General features: G+C 37.5%; 1 protein-coding gene across 11 annotated transcripts in view; it reads right to left on the bottom strand.

Moving 5' to 3' along the window:
- EML5 (EMAP like 5) overlaps positions 1 to 12,965 on the bottom strand; it is a 122,951-nt gene that overhangs the window by 78,606 nt on the left and 31,380 nt on the right. For all 11 annotated transcript variants that reach the window (XR_013961430.1, XR_013961431.1, XR_013961432.1 and 8 more), the window contains 8 exons: positions 12,165 to 12,332; positions 11,381 to 11,487; positions 10,783 to 10,901; positions 9,160 to 9,346; positions 6,937 to 7,042; positions 4,215 to 4,308; positions 3,187 to 3,287; positions 288 to 490 (listed from right to left, as the gene is read on the bottom strand). Coding sequence is in view for 8 of the 11 variants with exons in the window: in XM_080684417.1 (XP_080540543.1) it covers positions 288 to 490; positions 3,187 to 3,287; positions 4,215 to 4,308; positions 6,937 to 7,042; positions 9,160 to 9,346; positions 10,783 to 10,901; positions 11,381 to 11,487; positions 12,165 to 12,332 (1,085 nt within the window). In the remaining 3 variants the exon portion in view is untranslated. The remainder of the gene's footprint in view (positions 1 to 287; positions 491 to 3,186; positions 3,288 to 4,214; positions 4,309 to 6,936; positions 7,043 to 9,159; positions 9,347 to 10,782; positions 10,902 to 11,380; positions 11,488 to 12,164; positions 12,333 to 12,965) is intronic.

The raw sequence follows: 12,965 nt of genomic DNA, 5'->3' as shown, positions 1-12,965 counted from the left end.
AGCTACCTTATAGGGCATGGTGATAATCTATAACACACTTAAGCAATTTTTGACCCATAGTAAGTGATTAATACACATTAAGTTAGACTTTTTTTTAAATCAGCAGACCTATTTCACTCTGGGTTCAGGCATTTGAAAGAGGAATAACACAAGGCCAGGAAGACTAGCTCACAGATTATTTCTGAGTGGCTCAACTAAGGTGAATGCCACTGTCCCTTTACTTGTTAAAATGCTCTACACTGCAGGGTCAAATTCTGTTGAACTTAAAGTACCTTTAGATGACTTACTTTTTCCAGTGCATGCATACTGAACACTGGCCCATCATGTGCTTTAACTGTTTTTACGAGAAAGATGTCTCTCCAGATACACACATCTCCTGTGGACGTTCCAGTAAAAGCCATCTCCTCCGTCCATCCATACACCGCACACATCATTGTTTCATTTTTCCCCAGTGTGCCTATGTAGCCTTTTCTTCCAACCAATCCTCCCCCTGGGTCACAGAAAATATTATGAAAGTACCACTTTCAAATATGTAACATAAGACAGTAAAATTTCTTCTGTTGTTGTTCACATAGAAAGACATGTAACAAAAAGAAGAGTTAAAAAGAAAAATACGTTTTCTCAGTGAGTGGCTTGAGCAACACCTTGCCTGTCTGAGGCAGACATACTTAGGGCTGCCTTCCAGCCATAGCCTTGTTTTTCCAGCCCTCACCCGAGGATATGTTTATTGATTTTGAGAGAGAGGAAGGGAAGGATGGGTGGGGAGAGAGGAAAAGAAAGAGAGAAACATCCATGTGAGAGAAATAGCCATCAGTTGCCTCCCATATGCGCCTCGACTGAGGATCAAACCCACATCACAACCTCGGACATAAATCTCCAGTTGAAAGGGTAAACAACTGTTCGGAGGCGTTTCAGTACATAGATAAGAAGAGAAATTGATAATAACTGGAGGGTAGAGTGGGAAGAGGGTTTTTGTTGAGTTACTTATATAAGAGGGAGAAGTAACAGCACCTTAAATGCTGAAAGACAGCAGAGGGAAAACTCCTGATGTGGGAGAGAAAGGGAAGAGCTTGGCGTGACGTCCTGGAGTAAGTGAGAGAAGGAATCTGGTGCACATGGGAGGGCTGGCCTTCACTAGAGCACAGGCCATGCATCTAGAGCAGGGTGGCGAACTCTGGGCTCCAGGCCACACCCTGCCACCACCTGCTTTTGTAGGGTTCCCACTGGAGCAGCTTTGCACCGAGAGCTGCAGAGGCCACGCCTGTTCCCTTCTCTGCTGACTTTTGGCTGCCAGATAGCAGCTGCCCAGGGCTTGAGCTGGTCACCATCTACAGGACTTTGCTAATGGCAACTGCTGGGCACCTGACAGTGGCATCACAGTCTAGGAGCTGCCGTGCCTCTGGCCAGCTGCCCACGTTGAGAAGGCAGGCCTCTCCGGGAGCATCTATGTGTCACTGAGGCAGAGGGAGGTTGACATGGTCCCCACCCCAACCTGCCAGTCCCCTTCACCATAGCAGGCTGATCTTGGAGACAATGTCTCCAGTTAATGGCCTCTGGGTGCAAACTGATAAGGCAGGGCAGGAGTTCTCTCTCTTGTTCTATAAATACCAATGTAATATGCTTGATTTGGGCCTGGAAAGTCTAAAATATTTACTCTCTGGACATTTAGAGAAAGAGTTTACCACCTCTGGTTTAGACAATCATTAGTTGGGTTTTCTGATACACACAGTATAACAAGGTCATGTCACTGTTGCACTAGAAAAACTTTCAGTGGCTCCCTGCCCCACCAGCCATGGAGGAGAGTTCAACTTCCTTAGAGGAGAGATTAATAATTCATAACGTGGAATCCTCAAAGCCCACATCCAGAATAGGAGGTAAGAATCTCCCCTTAGCCTCAGGCTTAAGTAATCTTTAACTTAATTTACATAAAGCTATGCATTTAGAGGGTTAGGCAGCACTTAGACTAATAAGTGATCATTTCCCACCTGGCTAGTACACTCTGTGGATCAGAACCCCAAAAGTGAAGATGGCTGAAATGCACACCAAAGTCTTATCATTTACCCATTTATGATTCAGTTTCAGGTCTACTATATGTCTTCTCAAACTTAAGGAAAAAAGTTATTTAATTGTACATCTTTTCATTTTAAGGCTATTTACTTTCTTTAAGTCTCTTATTTCAAAAATAATTATAGTGTGTGTTTTTTCAATAGAAATAATACGCATTATGTACTTGGTAATTGCAATTCCAAGTAACTAAGACACCCAAATTAAAAGTTTTGTTTAAATGTATAGGAATGAAAATTACAAATATGAAAATACTTCTTTTACTTTGTAAATGTGTATACACTATGATCAGATGAGTTTGTGATGAAGTATTAAATCCCTGAAAACTGATTTGTGTTCTATGTGGTTTACAATTTGAAAGTTACTTGAACTTGGAAAATGTCTTCACGAAGCCTTTTCTTTCCTAATATATGTTTCACTTCTTCCTATGTTTACTTATTTTATCTGAAAGGTTTAAGAGTACGGAGACGTTGATGTCAAATTGCTGGAATTTTAAGTATACTAATCTATGTGGAAAAGAGACATTTTCATTTTAAAATGTGAATTCCACAGTTACTAATTTCCAGGTACAAATAACTAAAGTAATAAAACAGTCCATTTCTATGTCATTTTATAGCATATAAAGAATTTTTAAAAAATGTCTTTAACAGAAAAAAGGAGTTCAGACACCACTTGGTTAATTTCATAAGTTGAATCCTTTTGCAAATATGAATACTACATCAATGCAGCCAATAAATGATAAAATAAATCTTATATTTGTTTAAAATGTATCAAGGCAACTCTGAATCACTTTTTAAAAAATTAACTTTTTATTTTGAATAATATTATATTTTCATAAAAGATGCAAAGATAACACGGTGATCTCATATACAATACTTATTCAGTTTCCCCAAATGTTAACATCTTACATTCCAATAGACTACTTATCAAAAACTAAGAAACCAACAGGTTTGCTATATTACCATCAACTGAACTCCAGACTTCTTTCAGATTTCACCTGTTTTTCAACTCTCTTTTCTGTTCCAGGAGCTAATCTACAATATCACATTACACTTAGCTAAATCACTTTGAAAAGTAGTAACTTCTTAAATTTCAAAGAAATAAAAAGAAGCACTTCCTTACCTGCTCTACGCCAAAATTTCATGTGTTTAATTCCAGCTGTAATCAATTTATCAGGCACGTAGGGGTTCATCTTTACGACAAAAATCTTATCTTTACTTCCTCTGAAATAAATACCAAAATGTTTGAATTCTAAGCTAAATCTCTCCTGTGATAATCTGCCTGATCCATACCTCATCTTGATTCCCCCATTACTAAATGGTTGGCCCACATGACCCTCAGGTTGGGCTATGTAATCATGCATTTGTACCTAAATTACTTGATCATTATTTTAATTTACTATTAACTAGTACATATAATCAGCAGAATCTTAAAAGTTAGGAACAGTTAAAATTTGAACTTCTTTTGCATGATACCTACTATACTACTATGCACAGGGAATGCTATTTGTGGCATGAATGAATTAAAGATGATTAAAAAATATATTTTGCTCTAGCTTAATATAGCCTTTCGAAATACAAAGTTGCTCTTAAACTATCTTTTATTTGGGCATTGTCTATATACTCTGAAAAAAAGCATTTATTATTTTTTTAATGCTTTAATGTCTCACTTTGAGGAATAGAAAGTTAAAAAAAGATAATCTGATACTTGACTATTTCTTACTTCAAAGAAATTGTTAATATTTCTTATTAAAATAATACATGCTCATTGTAGAAAATTTAGAAAATGAAAACAGAAGAGATTTAAAAACCTATAACCTCTTTGTGAAATGTGTGTATGTACATATCTTCTTTCATGCAAATATATAATATGAGCATTTTATCATGCTTTCCAATAGCTATGTAATAGCTTATCATACAGTAGAATTCACTCTACCTGTAAATGGAAATTTTAAATAATAGCTATTTCCAATGTCATATTACATGTACATTAGTCTTTTTACTATGATTGCATTACTTACTCAATGATGAAAAAGATGGCAGTGATAGAAAAAGGTTACGTTTCCTTGATTTCAAAACTATTTTAATTTTTTAAATTTTAAGCCCAAAGTAATTTCAGTATTTTGCAATGTGATATAACCTTTTCCCTACCTTGCTATTGAAAGTTTCTCGCCTTTCTTCCAGTCCCACAACACAACAGTGTGGCTCTCATCTATTCCAACTGAAGCCAAACGTTTCCCATCCGCTATGACAATTAATCAGAGAGACACACTGACCATTAAATTCAGAAGATAAAAACCATCCAGTACATATAAAATCACAGCATCATATTTAAAATTTTATAAAATAATGTTAAGTGCTAGGTATACATACAGCTATAAAAAGAACCAGAATTTATAAGGGGAGGAGAATTATTTCTCAATGCATATCTGTTGCCATTTTCTCTCATTTCATTTACCTTATCCCCCAGGATGAGATAGGAAAAGGAAGAAGGTTAGAAAAGTGGGGGAAAAAAAGATTTTAAAAATGAGAAGGAAAAACTAAGAAAGAAGAAAGGAAGAAAACATTCACTTCAACTAAATTCACCATAAGAACTCTATCCTATACGGGCAGTCCTTGAGTTACATCGGACTCGATGTATGTTGTTTTGTGATTACGTTGACATCTCCCATTTATTTATAAAAAAAAAAGTTCCATCATTTCGACGTATGTACATATGTGCTTTATGTTTTTTATTATTTATTTACCACAAGTAAAGGTCAGGAATTGTTATCTTTCTTTCAATTTTTTTTCACTGTTTCACTTCATTACTGCTGTGTATGTGCTTCATGTGAGTGATGTAGGCACTTATGTAGGTGGGTTCTGACTTACGGCGAAAATCGCGTTACATCGTGCTGTAGGAATGGATCGCTGACGTAACCCAAGGACCTACTGTATAATAAAAGGGTAATATGCAAATTAACCCTAAAGGCAGAACGACCTGGAATGACCGGTCACTATGACGTGCACTGACCACCAGGGGGCAGACACTCAATGCAGGAGCTGCCCACAGGTGGTCAGTGCGCTCCCACAGGGGAAGCGCCACTCAGCCACAAGCCGGGCTGATGGCTGTGAGTGCAGCAGCGGTTGCAGGAGCCTCTCCCGCCTCCTTGGCAGCACTAAAGATGTCCAACTGTGGCTTAGGCCCATTCCCCAGGGGGAGAGGGCCTAAGCCACAGTTGGACATTCCCAAGGGCTCCTGGGCTGCCAGAGGGATGCCTGACTGCCAGCTTAGGCCCGATCCCCCAGGGAGCAGGCCTAAGCTTGCAGGTGGACATCCCCTGAGGGGTCCCAGACTGCAAGAGGGTGTAGGCCAGGCTGAGGGACCCCCTCTGAGCGCATGGATTTTCGTGCACCGGGCCTCTAGTTTATATATATAAAAGCCTAAGCGACCGTTATGACTGGACGACCAGATGACCGGCCGGTAGCTATGACACACACTGACCACCAGGGGGCAGACACTCAACGCAGGGGCTGCCCCCTGATGGTCAGTGTGCTCCCACAACCAACCTCCCGCAGCTGGCCAACCTCCTGCGGCCCCTCCCTCTGGCCAGCCCCGATTGGGACTGGGCAAGACGGCCCCAATCGGCTGGGAGGGACCCTACCCGTGAACAAATTCGTGCACCGGGCCTCTAGTTATAATATAAAACTCATAGTGATTATGAAATGTTAATCAAATGAAAAAGATGTATTTACAATCACATATTGCCATTAATATGACTACTTTTAGTAAAGGCCAATTATTTTGTTACTATCATCAAGCAACAAGTAATAAATGTGTTAGACAAATGACTGAGGTAAATTAGTCAAGCTGACAGGTGTGCATGTGTTTGTAAGTTATAAAGGCTCAAACTACTAGAAAATGTTTGCCACTCTGCCATACTTTTAAAAAACATATTTTTATTGAGAGAGGAAGAGAGAGAGAAACATTGACAGGCTTCCTCCTACATGCCCCCTACCAGGGATTGAGCCCGCAACCCGACCATGTGCCCTGACTGGGAATCTAGCTGGCAACCTTCAGGTGCATGGAACTATGCCCAACCAACTGAGCAACACTGGCCATGGCTCTGCCATGCTTTTGAAAACCCCAATCCGTTCATTATCACAACCAGTGGTATTTTTCCTGTTGACTTCCCTAGTTTGCCATTTATTCTCTTATTTCTTGACTTTTAGCAGATCCCTGAATGTGTATATACTTTTCCCCCAAAAGTCTCCACTATGAATAATTCAATTATCACTTTAGTCAGAGCAGCAGAAAGCACAAATTGACTGTTAAATATAAAATTCCCTATTAATGGTATCCCCATTTCCTGATCCACAGCCTAGCTTTCATTGTAGATCTGTTTTCGTATTGTGAGCTATTTATAATTGTTAAACTTTTACATGTACAACAGAGCTAACATGATTTGAAATTATTTAGATAAGACAGCTTGGAACTGTCACTTCACAGGAATGTTATAAAAGAAATATTTCAGGTCTCACCTCTTTCCTTCTTAGCTTTCACCCTAAACATTTTCAAAGTTTACTCTGTGGCTATGACACTTGAGGTCAGTTTGCCCAAAGTGGGAGCTATATACTGCTAGTAGTAATTGAGATAATTTTAGACGTTACACAAACATTTTTAACAGAAACCTATTTATGTTAATGGGTATCAGAAATTATAGTCCTTGAATTATAATTATAAAATAGCCAGAAAACGCACACTAACTGGTCCTAATTGGCCAGGAAAAGAATATGCACATTTGGCAAGTCTAGGAAACACTGATTTAGACTAAAATGCTATGTACTGTCTCTGCATTTTTATCATTCTTACTGAGATAGAAAATGGCCTTACCTGAGAAATCAACCGCACAGACACCATATTGGTGGTAGCCCTTTAATATAGACAATGGTTTAATGGTCTCTGTATCCCATATGTGAACTGAGGGATCCCTACCTACCTACAAGAGAAAGAATAATAAAAGTTATTTTATACAAATGATTTATTTTTGTATCTTTTTAAAAGGAAATGAAACAGATTTTATAGTCTTCTTTGTATTTGTTATTGACATTTATCAAATGAAAAACATAAATTAGACTGTATATGTGACTATTTTTCTGATGTTTGTTGAAGAGCTAATGAGTGTTTCTATCAATATCCTAGAACTACTATATGTGACTCCTAAATCTTATCTTATGCTTCACCAATAAAGACAATGTGGCCGGGCACCTACTATTGGCAGTGTTCCTTTGGGAGATATAATTAGCACTAAGATATGAAGGTAAATTTTGCACATTCAACTGTGTGCAACAAGGTATTTTCTCAATGTGGGACAAGAAGATATTTTCATTTAAATAAGAACATCTGGTAATATATGCTTAATGAAGATGAAAATGTTGGAAAGAAAATCATGGAAGAGATGATACTTGACTTGGGCCTTGCGGGTCTTGAATAAAAAGAGAAGCAAGCACTTCTAGTCTAGTACAATGATGTAAGCAAAGATCAGAGGGGTTAAAGCACCAAGCAGGTAAACAAGGCTCTGAATAAACAATGTCCGCAGCACTCTATCACCTACCTTTTAATTTGGTTTATGACGTTTGCTAAAGCACAGGAAAACTATCAATCCCCTCCCGCCTCCAAAGAAGTGCCTTTATTTATTCACCGAGCTTAGGAAAGGAAAAAAAACTCCAGAAAAAGAAAATTTCAAAACAGGTCTTCAGTGAGGGCCCAGGTACAGTGAGTGGTGGGTCCAGCCGGAGTCTTGCCCTCACTGGTGGTCACTTCCCGGGTGAGAGGACAGTTCTCCCCCAGTCTCTCTACCTGTCCCCTTTGGGCCCTAGCGACTGGCCCGAACGACTTCTCAACTCTCAGTCAGCCCTGCGTCAGCTTTCATCATATAGAATTTCATAATTGCCAAGAGCTTCCTTTGGGGGGACTTGCTCCATTTAGTCTGGAATTTCACCATCAGGGACCACAAGGTTGAGGGTGTTGTTCATCTTGTTATACTTAAGGATGCGATCCTGGAGGTGAGAGATGGCGACATCCTAACCTCAATCGGCCAGGGCTTCAGTCTGTTGTCTATGAGGAGCCATAGAGGCTGATGCCAGTTGCCCAACCCCCCACCCATAATATACCCTGGGAAGTATATTTACGCAGTGTTTAAAGCTGGACAGAATAAGGGCTTTACTACTTATTAGCTGAAAATTATTTCATTTCTTTAATCCTAAACTTATTTGTAAATTGGAGGAAGTGGTTTCACTCTCCTTGAGGTGAGAATATACTTTAAGAAACTAGTAAAGTTCTGACATACAGTGAGAATCTATAGACATTACCCCTTTCCATCCTTCTCTAAGAATGTCTACATAGAGAGGTATCAGTTAAGACTTATCTTACTGTTTTTTATTTCAGTATTTTTGCTTTGTACTTTGGTAAACCTGAATAGGATCCTACCATGGTTGTAAAACAAAAGCATAATGATCCTGTCTGTCATAGAACATTTGTTAGATAACTTAGTACAGTATTTTAGATAACCTAAATAAACCATATTTCTAGTCTTTATGTTTTCTGTAATTTTTACTCACAAATTTTTAAAAATTAATATTATCCTCACAGAAAGAAGATAAGCCAGAGCTCTTTAGTTCCAAATTCAAATTCAAATAACAATAACTAAAACTCTAAGGAAAACTGTAGGGAAAAAGGGTAAATTTTATTTGTAATATGAAAATAAAATCCTATTCTAAAGAATTCTTCACTATTTTTTTGTTGTTGTTAATCCTCACCTAAGGATTTTTTTTCCTTCATTGATTTCCAGAGAGAGTGGAAGGGAGGGGGAGAGACAGAGAGAAACATCGATGTGAGAGAAATATATCGACTGGTTGACCAGAATCGAGCCCGCAACCCTTCAGTCCACGGGCCAACGCTCTAACCACTGAACAAAACCGGCTAGGGCCAGAATTCTTTACTCTTTATTTCCTAGAATACAAAAGATAGATTTTTAAAAAGTAGACTTACCTAACTTTAAAGCCAAACAAAGGTCTAACCATCTGACCTGTTATAACAGTTTTTCAAAGGACCTACCTGGCCTGTTGCCACATAGTCTTTCAAAGGATGGATAGCCAGGCAGAGAATGTCATCATCATGACCCAGGTAAAAGCGCTGTGTGTTCTGTTGTCGATTATAAATGACACCCACTGCTGCCACATGGTACACAATTTCACCAATTTGAGTATAAAACAGATTACTTCGACAGTCATAACCTCGGTAACTAAACATAGAAAACATAATAAGAACTTTGGCCTTTATCTGATAAATATGGACTATATAGAGGAGAAGTAGGTATATCTTTTAGGTCAATTTCTAATTTTACAAGATACTAAGCCATTAAAACAAAATACAGCCTGGCCGGTTTGGCTCAGTGGATGGAGCATCGGCCTGCGGACTGAAGGGTCCCAGGTTTGATTCCGGTCAGGGGCATGTACCTTGGTTGCGGGCACGTCCCCAGTGGGGAGTGTGCAGGAGGCAGCTGATCGATGTTTCTCTCTCATCGATGTTTCTAACTCTCTATCCCTCTCCCTTCCTCTCTGTAAAAAATCAATAAAATATATTTTAAAAAATACAAAATCTCAGGTCACATAAACTTTTATGATTGCTCTAATTACAAATAACTAAATCCAAGCTATAAGATTGAATTTATAAAACTCAAGGTGCAGGTAAATGTATATATAGTATACTACTATTTGCATTTAAGTACAGTACTAAATTTGTATAATATAAAACAAAAATAGGTGCTTTTTATAAGTGAAAGGGTACAGAAAAGAATATATATTTGTATATTGTCTGTACATGCATAAATATTTCTGGAACTAAGTAACAGTGGTTGGTCTTGGTGCAGGGAAATGATGGCTGGAGAGCGGGGTGGGGGAGAGGAGTTTTAAAGTGTGCTCTTTTATACACATTGTTGAACTATGAGAAAACAATATATATTCCAAAAATAAATTTAAGCAATTTAAAAATATTATACTCATCTGGAAAAAAGTAGTCAAATCTTCTTAAAATGGTTATTACAGTTCCATTTATAGCAACCTTTCTTTGCACTTCAAAGAAAATCAATTCATAAAATATAACTGCATGGCAATACTGCCTATTAACATGGGAGAAAAAAAACCTTTTGCTAAATAAATCCTTTTTGAAATTCTTGAAAGCACTATCACTGGGTGAGGAGAAAGAAAAGAGTCGGATTGGAGAATTTGTTGTTCCAGGATGAAAGGTGAGACCTGTACTGCCAAATGTTCTAAGGCAACCCAGAAACTGTATTTTATTGAAATTAAAATTTGAAGGCCAAAATGCTCAGGCCAATTGAATCCACAGACATAGCTAGAGGTGATGATACTCTCTTACATTTTACTACTCATTTGTTTAAAGACAAGCGGCCCATTTCTATAAATAAAGCTTTCATAAAACAAATTAATTTTTTTATTTAATTTACATGTATACAGTGCTTATTATGTACCAGACAACATTCTAAGTCACAACTATTTACTTATTTACTCGTCATCTGAACACTATGAAGTAGACAGTGTTACTTCCATTTACAGATGGGGAAACAGAGGCTCTAAGAGGTGATGTGACTGCTCAAAGCCACACAGCTAATAAATGTAAGCGCAAATGCAAACACAGAAATGGAAAACGGTTGTTTCATACCCATGAACAAAGTGTAATCGAATACTATTTCCGGGAGCCCGCTCTCTTCTTTTAGAAGTGCCACTTTTTTGTTTCTCTTTGTACTGTTCTTTAAGCTGAGGTAGATCTTCTTTGTAAACCTTCAAATAATGTAGAAATGTTTTTAGAATATATATTAACAAAGGTTTTCACAGATTCCTAATGTAACTTTCAGACATTGTGTTTACCACTGATGACTAAAGTTTTAACAACTGTCTTAACCAGGAAGGTACTTTATGAAACTTACTTGGGAAGAACAAACTAATTTGTATTTTCTATGTAACACTGACAAGTGCATATTTAATGTTCCATGATATTTTTGTACTTCTTAAGAGAATATTTTAAAGGGAATAAATAGAAGTATACTGTGACAAGAAGCTATAGGCAAATAAAATACAGGCACACTTAATATACCAAGCACTTACTATCAAAGAACACGCCACAGAAGTTTAACTCCTAAAGAGGGAAAACAAATGGCCACATATTTCTTGGAAAATTAAAAACCACAAAAGATAACAGATGAGTAATCAACAGGGAGTTAAGAGGAAAAAGAAACCAGACTTTTTCAGGGGAAACTTACCTGCCGACGGTAAGTGAGCTGTGTCTCTTGTTCAATTTCAGAATCCAGTTCTGGAACATCAGACAGATCTGAATCTGATTCATCACTATTAGAGTCAGCCAGACTTTCTGTAATTTTAAGAAATGAAACATTATTTGTTTAAGAAAGATCCATTTTCAAAGCAGCACCGTAAAATTAATGATTAGAGCTGACTGTGCCAACGGACAAGGCATAAAACAATCAGATGAAATTACCCATTCAAGTGGCACAGATGTCAGTAAACTGTACTACAGGTTATCTCCCGCCCCACTCACTGCAAACTCAATAGCTCCTTTAAGTACCCTCACTCTCCCCAATGACGGCTACATCAAATTTAAATGTCTGTGCAAATATAAGTAAATATAATCTATAATTAACATGAAAATAATCTAATCTGTAATTAGCTAGAAAATACTATGGTTAACAGATAAATTGACATTCAACAACTTTTCTTTGGAAAAAAAAAAAACACTATATACAGAACCTAGATACCCATCTCCCATAGAATAAATTAAATGTTTGTTCTGCTAATGTAACTGTCTCTTCATCTATCATTTCATAGATTAAAATGCAACCAAATCTACTTTGTATTCCAGGCTCTGTGAAATCTGACTTTAAACATATAGACCTGATATTCTAATTTAAAATTTCCAGTAATAAACTATACCATAAGGCTAGATTACATTTCAACAGTAAAATGTTATTTGGGGATTACTGAAGAGTTATTTGACAGAGAAATTGTTAGGCAGTGAGTACTGCTACTCACCTTGGGGTGCTATGTGTAGAGCATCTTTTAGTTTTCTTTCAGGAATAAATCTCCACTGAAAGACAGCGTGATCTGCTCCACCAATAGAAATAACCCACTGATGATCATGTGACCATCTGACATTAGTTACGTGAGCCGAGTGGCCAATATACTTTCTAAACTTGGCCCCTATAACAAAAATATACCTTTCAATTGATAAACAAATGCCAACACAAAAACACCACCTCAAAAAATAATTTCTATACCTGAGCCAATGCATCCTTCTTCCATTATCTTAATTATGATCAAAGGAAAATGTTAATTCAAAATTTGTGGGATGAACAAATGAATGAGTCTGCATCAAGGGATGTAAATCTTTGTTCCACTGATTCACCATATAATTTAATAGGAACCACAGGGCTGGGAGACATGATCTTACTGCTTTGAAAAAAGCCTGCAAGCCACAAGGTCAATTGATTCCATATTAACATATTTGAATGTTTTGGATGGAGGCCTTTGGTCTTAAGTGACATTCAAATAAGTCTACTACACCCCCCACCACTCTCAGCCCCAGCAGCTATGGGATCCTTTTAAAACTTCAGTCATCAACAAAACACTAGCAAACCTAATAAGCAAATATAAAAAGGATTACACAACGTGACCAAATGGGATTTATGCCAGGAAAGCAATGGTTGATTCAACATACAAAAACTAATCAATGTAATATGCCACATTAATCAAAATAAAATATGCCCAGTGGCTGTCCCAACAACGGTCTTTACAGTCATGTTTAAATCTCTGCATTTTGTATACTATCCTTCA

Source organism: Plecotus auritus (genome assembly GCF_963455305.1).
Source record: "Plecotus auritus genome assembly, chromosome: 1".
Classification (NCBI taxonomy): Eukaryota; Metazoa; Chordata; class Mammalia; order Chiroptera; family Vespertilionidae; genus Plecotus; species Plecotus auritus.
The sequence above is the reverse complement of the archived record's forward strand: the minus strand, read 5'-3'. Positions and strand labels throughout refer to the sequence as shown.